We start from the raw sequence: 11,024 nt of genomic DNA, 5'->3' as shown, positions 1-11,024 counted from the left end.
TTCGTTACTTATTTCATAACCATATTTATTCATTTGAACAACTCCAACAGCAACAGTGCTTAGCGCCGCTTAAAGCTCCACATTTTCTCCCTCTGTACCTGGATAGTGCCTGCCTGCACCACCGAAGGACTCCGCCAGAGACGTCTGTCTTGCCCTAGCAGCAGCACCTGACACTGCGCTCTCCTCCTCTGTCCGCCTCACCAGAAATGCCGCGTATTCTGTGTTGTGGTTTAACCTGAGGTGTTTCACAACGTTTGTTGTGTTGCCACAACTCCTTACTGTTTTTCCACAGATATCGCAAACCGCGTCTTGGCTGTCTGTGGAGCTGAAATAACTCCACACATGACTGCGTTTCTGGGGAACCATAGTGTCTACGGCCTAAGATAGAGTGACTGACTGACTGATTGAGCAGTGTGCCGCTGCGCTTCCCCATTACGCACTTACCGAGGCGGAAGAAAAAGTAGTTCTCACCAATCGCGTGTCATTTAGACAAAATCGTTTAGTTACTTAGTTTAGTTACTTTTCACTGTGTTCCTGTTAATGATATACATTACCTCAAATGGCTGAGGTATCAAAAGTATCGATATTTTGATTTGAGAATCGATTTTAGAGTATACAGATTTGGTATCGGAGGTATTTCAGTATCGATCCGCACATCACTAGTTCACCCGGCCAAAGCGCGTTCTGCTCCATCACTCCTGTGCGTCCGAAAGGCTCGTAGCTTCGGCGGAGAGAGCCGCACGTTTCTTTTTGTCTGTGCACTCTGCATGTTACCGGCTGTGGGGTTTGGTGCTTCGCGTTCTGCCCGCTGTTGGCTTGACGTTTTTAAAGGGGTGGATGGACAAAACAAAGACACCAATTTCTGAGTTTTGAAAACGCTTCGACAATCGAATATGTAATCTGCTTTTTGTCTTTCTGCGAGCTTTTTTGTCCACTTTTGACGCCATGGAGTCGGTGGAGAAGGAGTGTGGAGCGCTTGGTGGATTATTCCAGGCCATCGTAAACGACATGAAGGTAACATGTAAATTGCACTAGGCAAGGATAAAATCTGACCTTTTGTGGGTGTATGGTGGCTCAGCCGACACAGATTTTTTTTTTTTTTTTTTTTTTTTATTGCCTTTGTCTCTTTCAGCTGGTCCTCCCTCACTGGAAATACCAGGACAAACTGAGACGTGTTGTTTTATTTTATTTTGTGTTATTTACATAATGTGCAGCAGGGCTACTTCAACCAGTGTGTCAGTCGGTACCATACAAGAACTGCTTGTATCAAAGTGTTAGCAGAGCAAAAGATTTTTTTATTTGAAAACCGCTTAGGTAGTGACTTTTAGTGTTTGGTTCAGGGGTCAAACCGTAACTTCATCATCATTAGAATTCAATAGTCGAATGGTGTCATAAAATAAAATAATAATAGAAATTGGAAAAGAATTTACATTTGTGCAGTTATCACAATACAAATATTCTGGAGTACCATTTGGCCCCAAGAAACTGTTCCTGCTGCACCACAGCCTCCATGTTTTTTCTGGATTAAATGTCAGACAAGATGGATGCTCTGAACCTGCTCCATTACCTTAACCACCTTAAAAGAAACCACCAGGAAAGATTATGGATTGTGCCTTCTGATGTTTGGCCTTGTGGCAGGAAACCTCTACGGTAGTTAAATACACATTGATGCAGGCCTTGCTTTAGTAACTTCATTGACTCACATTGCAGACCTATCTCAGGTCTAAGGTCTGTGTATAACACATGATTTCTATGCCTCCACACAATTTAAAATGCTTTCTGAAGCAGGAACTAGATTTCACCCATTATCTTTTACACACATGCAAGTTAATGTGTTAGTGTGGGCATGTGTGTACACTAGGGATGTATATCTCCACCACTGAGGCCGATTCGATACGCAGCCACCGATAGGATACATTAAAGATACACTGAAGCCCCTGTCGATGCGATGCGATTCGCTCCTGTTCACGATACAATGCGATTCAAAAATGATTTGATAACGATATGACTTGCTTACTTGCTTAGATTTGGTTCGATATGATGTGATCCAGTTCGAGACAGTTAGTTGTGGTACGAGAGTGTACCTATGTCAGATTTCTTAGAGCACAACTCTGCTTTACTCTCTGTATCAATTGTGTAATATTTGGTTTGTTTTTACTGAGCAAACCAATAAATCCTATTTTTAAAAAAAGACATAATTCACTATGTATAGACAGAGAATTAAATTTTATTTATAATAAGCAATCCTTACTTACATGAGTGTGTGTGTGTGTGTGTGTGTGTGTGTGTGTGTGTGTGTGTGTGTGTGTGTGTGTGTGTGTGTGTGTGTGTGTGTGTCGGGGGAGGGGTCAGGGAAGAAAGGAAGTATTCACAATGACAGATGGAAAGTGTGAATGTATTGATTAGGCTGGGTTAGAGTTCCCAGTCTCCTTATTGTGGAGGACCCTCATGCTACAAAGTGTATTTAATAGACAGACTAGACCTATATGTGAACTCTCGTTTGTCGAGCTCCATTAAAATTAGCCCTCAGCTGTGCTGTACTTGAGAGAGAGAGAGAGAGAGAGAGAGAGAGAGAGAGAGAGAGAGAGAGAGAGAGAGAGAGAGAGAGAGAGAGAGAGAGAGAGAGTATAGTGATTATAGTGCAGATGAATGAGACTGAAGCCCTCAGTCAAAACAGTGTTGACGTCCCCTATTTGAGATGTGACCTCATTCTGGCACCTGGCTGTGCCACACAAGCTTGTCAGACCAGCTTCATTCCCCTGGGAGCAATGCAGATTTTCTGAAACATGCACAGTGCCAAAAGTAAACTCACACAGCCCATAATAGACTGCACATAGAAAATGTCTTGGTACAAGTAAGTTAGTTATATAGCTGTCAGATGATGCTTTGAGAAATTAAGAGGAAGAGGTGTTAGAAGAGGAGGTAAAGGGTGGAAAGAATTAAAGTGATCCAGCTGGATTAGATCAGTAATCAAGAATTAGGTCAGCAATGGTTGTGATTCAGAGCCTCTGTGCATGAAAAAGCAACCACATTTTCCTTTTTTCATTGAGCAACACTGCTTACAGGCTCCAAGGATGATAGTTCTGACCTCAGGCTCCTGTGAAAGACAAGGTGTGGGAGGTAGAGCCTTTCTCTCTACTTTCTTTCCTCCAATTGTCTCCTCCACTCACGGGGGGGCTGCTGGGTGTCGATGAAACAATGTGCATCCTCACATCCCCTTGCTGCTCTGCATGTAGCCAAATTCTTTTCCTACTTCTTTGCCCTACTCCCTCAGCTGTCTTGCATTCCTCCTAACCCTCACAGGCCACGCAGGTTACATAGACACCTGTTAGAGTTAAGTGCAGACAGCAAGTATTGGAGGTTCATGGCAAACATTTTTGATAATGGATGAGGATCACTTTCTCAGGCTGAGGCTTCATCTGAGAGAAATGCTGTCATTGCTGGATGAAGATTATACCAGAAGTGATGAAGACCTAGACTGTTTCCAGATTGTAAAGTTACTAGGGGCTATGTAGTTAGGATGTGTGGCCTCTTTTGGCTCCTCTCCATCATAGAGGTACATAGGAGTGTCCTTCCTCTCCTTTCTCTTGCTCTTGCTATAATAGGATGTAGCCTTGAATGTTTTTTGACTTCTGTTATAACTCAAGACAGCATGTGATGATCCTGGGGTGAATGTAATCCAGATTTTTCAAAGACCAGCCTCACTAACTGTCTAGTGCACATAAACTCTTGTGATATGAGATTTTATGCAGATTGTGCATGCTCAACAGACCTAATAACACCTGAACATGCCAAAATGGAAGATGAAGGTTTTTAGGTTGATTAAGGGCAATAGTAACATAATTGTGCACTGAGAGATCATGCTGACCTTTTGAAAGAGCATGGAGCTTGCACACTAACCTGTTTGTAACCATTAGAGGAAGAAAGCAAGGTATCTCTCAGTTATTGCAGCTTTATTTCAACTCAGTGTCTTATCAGTGTATATGAAAGAGAAAATGACTGACTGACTGACTGACTAACCGAAATGTTATTAAGCAGTACCAGATTCTATCGTGTTGTTAAGAAAGTGATGTCTTCTTATGTGTATGTTTGAGACAGTAAGCTTATGCACTTAAATGTTCTTGCCGATGTATTTATTTATCTCATTTCTTGTCAGAGCTCCTACCCTGTGTGGGAAGACTTCACTGCCAAGGCCACAAAACTGCACTCTCAACTCAGGTGGGAAGTAGTTCCAAAATCTTGTGCAACATTTACATTCTCTTTGTTTAGGGAGTTGAGGTACAGTGAACATCTGTCAATTCTGTTCTGTTCAAAAACAGGACCACAATTCTGGCAGCAGTGGCCTTTTTAGATACCTTTCAGAAGGTGGCAGACATGGCTACCAACTCTAGAGGTAAGGGGGAGAATTTTTGTCAGTGCACACTGATTATTGATGTCTTACGTAAATATTCCAATTACATGAAAGTGATGATAGTGTATCTCTGCATTATGGTTGAGCTACACTACCATAATGTTTTGTGTTGTGCACTTTAACGCTTTTAAGAATACAGTATTGTCTGCACTTGCAGTGTGTATGGAGGTAGGGGTTACCACATCAACTGAAACACAAGTAAGTGCAATTCTTCCAACGGCACACATTTTTATTTTGTGATTGTGTACTTCACACATCTTGTGAGACCACTAGCAATTTTGTATGACCCCCTACCAAAACACACTTCTGGCTCTCTAAAATGCTTCAGGGTTGGTGGTGGTGGGAGCTCAGAAAAGTGAAAATCTTATCTTATTGTTTCTTACTGAGGTCTGCTAATCTGCTTTGTCACCCTGCTAGTGGCAGTAGACAGGCTTGCTAGAGAGGCAGCTGCTAACAGATTACTTTGGAGTTGATCCTTGAGAGTAGTATGTCGAACAAAAAAGCCAAAAAAAGTTCAAATGCTCCTGGCACACGCGCACACACACAGATATTCAAAGAGTGACAGCTGGTAGCTGGCTACCTGATTCTTGCAGGTCACATGTCAACATGCTTTTAAACAGCTTGTACTAGTACAGCTTCTGGAATTTTATTCCAGCAACAGAGTTTATTGCCACACCATACATCAAGTTACTGTGGATTGAGCACAGCTATAGATACATAAAATCACCAGAAGTGTGTCACTCATAGGTCCACTCATTCTTTTGCTCATCCGACAGGGGCATTAACTTGTTGATCAATACCATCCTTCTCAGACCACAAACTGTGATACAAGCAACTCTATGTAACGAGAGATTAATGAAGCATTGCTTAGATTAGCAGACCTGTCAACCCTAAGGTTTTTCCTGGGATTTTCCCATATTTTACCATTCTCTGACTAGAGTTGGGCGTTATCCAAATTTTGATACCGTCAAACCTTCCCCACATTTTCCCTGGGTATACGGTGTTACCGTGACTAATCAAAAATCACCATGCACGCAGTTCAGACGGTCAATGCTCACGCTAAGAAGCACCAATCCTAACTTGTAGCATACCAGAATGACAGGGAGAAACTCAGCTAAAAACCTCTACCAAGCATTGCCACCCAAATGAAACATAATTCATACCCCAAGAAATTTTATGCGCATGCAATGAAAACACGAAAGCTGATGATCATGATGTCTGCCTCCTTACTGTGTGATGAAAACTCAGCAAGCTAGCAGCCAAAGAGTAGCAGGAAAAAACTTTGCTAAATCATAAAGTATGTCTTACCTTTGCTGTTTTGTGGTCAAATGTTATATTCCAGGTCGAAAAACCACTGCTAATGTCTCCTCCTAGGACTCTGTGTTAGTTTGAGATGAATCACAAAGGTCCTGAGGCCTGTACCATAAAGCTGGATTACGGCTTAGCGAGATAACTTCAGGCTTAACCCTGGCTTTTCGGTACCATAAAGGTGGCTTACTTTCTATCGGGCTACGCCGTGGTAACCTATGCTGAACACCGAACCTGCTCCGGAGCAGGATAAGTTCAGGATAAGAGCTCAGCAGGTATAAAAGCCCCACCTACTGACCAATCAGTTCTCTTGGAAAATGGCCTGTCCGTTTTATGAGAACCCGGTGGATCTTGGTGCACAGCTTGTGCGAAGAGCACTCAGGCGCGAGAGAATATTTAGAGATCGCTGTAATCCGTTCGAATTGTCTGAACAATCACTGTACGAAAGGTACAGGTTTTCGGGAGAGGGGTTACAATACATCTGTCAGCTGCTGGAGCCTTACATCAGTAATGTAACGCACCGCAACCACGCGCTGACAGTCCCGCAGACAGTGTGCATTGCACTGAGGTTTTTTGCCACAGGTAATATATTTCTTAGTGATGTTTGGAATTATTATGATGTCTTAAAATCCCTCATTGGATGGGTTACAAGCAAGCCACAGATAAAATGCCATTAATCAATTATTTGTTTAAGTAAATCATAGATTGATTAATTCATTCATAGGTACTTTTATGTATTCTGTTGGCGATGCCGAAAACCTCGGGAAAAACACAGTATGTAGAGCTATTCATAAAGTCGCGGGGGCCCTGACTGAGCTTGTCGATGCATTCGTGGTGTTTCCCGGCCACCTGTCCACGCAATGCATCAAAGAGGGCTTTTATGACATCGCAGGTAAGCAAGGTTGATGTGTAATTTGCATAATGTAGACTAAGCCCTGGGATGTTTGCCGTTGTATATTGTATTGTATATAGCCTCCAACATGTAGGCCTACATATACATATGCTACATGTATAAGATATAGTAAGCGTACTGACCACTTTGAAGTATATTTTTATACTTATGTTTGATTTGCTCCCATGTTCTCTTTGCTCCGCTCGGGTTGCATCTGAAATAATAAGGCTACAATCACATGCCATAACGAAAAATTTCATACACACATACATTTATGGAACACACAAATGTTACTGCAGTCAGATATACAAGTGCACTCATAGTGGGTAAGTAATATTATAATGGCACTAACTTACGCATTGACACAGTCGGCGATTTTTTTGCCAGCAATCCTTGCGCCGTTTGGCAGCTGCAACTGTGTTGCTTTTTGCCTGGATTATTGATTTGTATTCCTCGTATTTATTAATTATTATTGTTTGCTCCTCTGTAGTGAAATATGCGGCTCGGGCTAATTTTTCCATGTTTGCGATTGGTCGCATGCAGCAAACTCTGCCCTTTTTATGTGAGCGCGCACAGATCTAGATTGGACAAGCCTGAATTGAATTAGTGAGTTGATAGCCGGCTTTATGGTACCGAAAATCCAGAGGGCGGATGTCTCGTTAAGTGAAGCCCGATAAGTAAGAGGAAGCCCGGCTAGGTTAATCAAGCTTTATGGTACAGGCCTCTGGTTGTTTGCATAAAGAGGAGGGGGTTTCTAGAGTGGAGGGAGCGCTCTTCATGCGATAACTTATCTCTGGGGTTATATCCTTCTGGATTGTCATTGGTGTTTGCCGGGTGGACCGGCATAACTATGCAGTTAGTTTCAGCGCTCTCTCTCTGCTGACTCTGCTGAGCAGCCCAAAGTGTTATTTTACTGTTTTATTTGCATTTCGTCCTTTAATGAGAGCTAAGAACAATAGCAAGCAGAAAAAAAGGCTGAAAAAGTGTTTTCAACAGAGGAGTTTCTCTGTATGTTTGGATGACATAACGGTAGGGCCTAAATGAGCGCCTGGACATACCTGTGTTAAAACATCTGTAAAACTGCTCAGGTTCATTTTTTTTAGCCTGTACTTTTGCACAGTCACCTATTTCTCCAGTAAAAATTCAACCAGATACATTGAACAGAGTGGACTTCATTTTTGTTATGATAATGCTACAGTTAAGTTAGGCCCCTATAGAGCTATGTGCACGGAATTTTTTTTTTAAATGACGGTAATGAAAGTGATACCGTTGCTATTTTTAGATACCGCGTGATACCTTATCACTCGGTTACCGCCCAACCCTATCACTGTCCTCCTGTTTAAATATTTTCCTCTAAGTTTATCCTTTTTTAAAAACAAACAAACAAAAAAGCTGTAGCATTGACAGGAGGCATAGCCTTCCTTGATTTGTTTGCCACATCCCCCTCCAGTATAGAAGGTGTAGAACAATGTGGAACATTAGCAGTAACATCTAGTGACAGGAAATCACTCAAATGACAGCCATCAGTAAATGAAGAAATATAAGATAAGAGGTTGTGAAGTTTTAATGCGCTCTTAACCAAAGTGCCACTTCAATCCCACTTATGCTGTGGGAGATGTGTTGGTCTTTGCATGCTCTACAACACAACAATGAATTTGGTGGTGACGATATTTACTGGAGCTGACTGGGTAATAAGGCAAATTTGCCTTTCTCCCAGCTGTGATCTTAAAAGTTATCCTAAAATATTTTGGTGTTCAGATATTCCACTCTTTCGACTTCCTTTTACACTGAATAACTCAAGACTGTTTCGGACACAGCGATATGGAATTTATCTGCTCACCATTTCTGAAGTCTCCATTTCTGTACTTCTCTGTCTCCCCCTGTCTCTGTGTGAGTTTGTCTGTAGCGATCATATTTGACTTCAACAACAACTTCACCTCCATATTTGGTTGATCCTAACACAGGAGACAGGCCCTAAGATATGAGCTGCTGGCCATCAGGCTGTCACCCCAATTCCACTCTCATGTTGTGGATGAGGTGTAACTGCTAGCACAGGTTTCATTTTGTTCTTCTTCTGCTTCTTTTAATCTACCTTTGATGCACTCATCCCATCACCTTAATAGCTCTCACACACACTCTGTGCATGTTTTCCTGTCAAGCAAATCAACATTTTGCCATCATTCAGTGCTTCTTGATTGGTCCAGGGAGAGGGGACAGAGGAAGAAACAGGGTTTTATGTATTCCTTTCCTACTTTTTTGGTATCCTGCTGGGAGGACAGCTTTTCATGGAGTGTATACACCCCTCCTCCTCATCTGCATCTTCATGCATCACAGTGCCTTGGTCTGCAAGTATGCCTTTTGCCTGTGTTGTCTTCTTTTGGAGTTTACAGTCATGCCGTCACCATCTGTGTTTTGTGAAGGTGCTGGAGTGGTCAGCTGCCAGGTATCTTGGTGTCATGTCATACAGCGCTCTCGGTGTAAATTTTGTTGATTGATCTATGTCCAAAAGTACATCTATCTCAGCGAACTGACAGCTCTCATCTGTTAACACCCATCTTTCCATGTCAAAGAGTTAATAATCCAGGGCAAGTAGTACATAAGGGTATGAGATACTGTAGAGACTCGATATTTTTTGGAGAGTGAGGTGATTCCAGTGGGGGTTGTGATTGCAGTGGGATTTCTACAGCTCTTGGTATCCAGACTAGACAGATGTATTTAGCAAATCCTCTTAGCCCCACTGTGTAACATACAGACACAGCCTGCCTTCCCTTTCCTACCTGATCAGCCACCCCCAGCTCTGAAAATTCACACTTTAGGATTACCGGCTACAATGATGCTCTGCAACATTTTGTTCAACAAAACCTGTCTGTCTTTACATCTGTGTAGCAGAGCCGTTGAATGCAGACATCATTATACATACTCAGGCATAATGTTTCAGTGGGTCATTGCAGGCTGTCTGTCTTTTTTGTCTTTTTGCTGTTTCTGTTATGTCTTTCTCTTGCTCATGCAGTCCACACTCAGTGGAGGAATGCTAATAGATCAGTGTTTCAGTGAAGCAGTAATCTGCTTGGGCACTGTGCTTCTCTGGGTTGGCAGATGGGATGGATATCCCTACCCACCATCTGGACTGGCTGGCATGGACAAGATGCGGCCGTGGCCTAGTGCAGAGCGAGATCATGGGATTACTGATAGATCCATGCTATCCCAGCAGTGCAGCTATTTTTGTGTACATGCCAAATAATGAGTGCGCCCATGTGACCAGCACTCACATCCATCAAGATCAACTTTTCATGTTCAAACCTGTGATGAACTTGTACTGTGCTTAGTGTGTGCAAGGACAGGAGGCTTAGCCCTGCAGCACAAGTGAGTTTGACTTGGGGTGATATGACCTAAAATCCATCACCGTATTTTTGTTTGTTTTGTTTGTTTTTTACTGCGATGGTCACAAATAACAGGAATATTCCACTCAAAGCAGGATTCATTTTCACTCTGTGGGCTATGTAAGGGAGCATATATTAAGAAAGAAAAAACTATGTAATAGATGTGTTCATTGGCAAATCGGAATAGGTCTATATGGTTTTGGAAGGTGTAACCTGCTCCATAATGCAGGTAATTTAGTAAATGTAATGTCTGTGTTCAGAGTTGGACAAGGGGTAGGATTAGGCAACTGAAAAACTGAAAAGTACATCTGGACAAGTGGCAGCGTTTATTTTTAGCAGCCTTTGTGGCCCTTAACAGGAAGCTGCAACAGAAGAATATCTCCTCGTTTTTCTCCTCCTTCACTCTTGTCCCTATGTACTCAAGAATGTGTTTACACGACATACACACTGCACTGATGTTTGTCTGTCTGTGCGTGTCTCTGGTTGTAAGGTTAAACTTGCTGTGTGTATTGGTCAGACAACTGAAGTGTGACTTAAGCAATTGATCCTGAGGCCGCTTCCTCTGCTTTTAATTACTATTGTTGCTGATAGGGATGCACCGATCCGATATTAATTTGGTCATAACTTAATCAAGCACCTACTAAGATTTCACACCAGGGAGCACGCTGAGTTCATTGAACTGAATAAACAAAAAGGAGGCAGCATGACACAGCTAACTTTGAAGGAGATGAAGGAAAGAGGTGAAAAATTTAAATCTAATAGTGTGCAGACAACAAAAATCATGGAGAGGATGTCCCGTGTCACTTTTAAGTTTAACTGCACACTGGCTGCACACTGGCTGGAGTTATATATATAATTGTTGGTTTCTTTGTAGATAAAAGAGCTTGGTCTGTACCAGCTCTATATGGAAAGTGTCCTGAGACAACTTCTGTTGTGATTTGGCGCTATACAAATAAAATTGAATTGAATTGAATTGAATATGCCACACAGTGCAATACTCAATGCTACAAACGTCCATGGGTCGCACACCAGC

The 11,024-nt window shown here is 42.2% G+C and overlaps 1 protein-coding gene across 1 annotated transcript in view; it reads left to right on the top strand.

The window, feature by feature from the left end:
- The first annotated feature begins 702 nt into the window (after positions 1-702).
- mtss1la (MTSS I-BAR domain containing 2a) overlaps positions 703-11,024 on the top strand; it is a 52,393-nt gene continuing 42,071 nt past the window's right edge. Inside the window, exons 1-3 of the mRNA XM_070972424.1 lie at positions 703-1,014; positions 4,157-4,218; positions 4,320-4,393. Coding sequence (XP_070828525.1) covers positions 946-1,014; positions 4,157-4,218; positions 4,320-4,393 — 205 coding nt within the window. The 5' untranslated portion in view covers positions 703-945. The remainder of the gene's footprint in view (positions 1,015-4,156; positions 4,219-4,319; positions 4,394-11,024) is intronic.

The sequence above is a fragment of the Chaetodon trifascialis genome, chromosome 10 (genome assembly GCF_039877785.1).
Source record: "Chaetodon trifascialis isolate fChaTrf1 chromosome 10, fChaTrf1.hap1, whole genome shotgun sequence".
Taxonomy (NCBI): domain Eukaryota; kingdom Metazoa; phylum Chordata; class Actinopteri; order Chaetodontiformes; family Chaetodontidae; genus Chaetodon; species Chaetodon trifascialis.
Note: the sequence above shows the minus strand (reverse complement) of the source record. Positions and strands in the feature narration are given on the sequence as shown.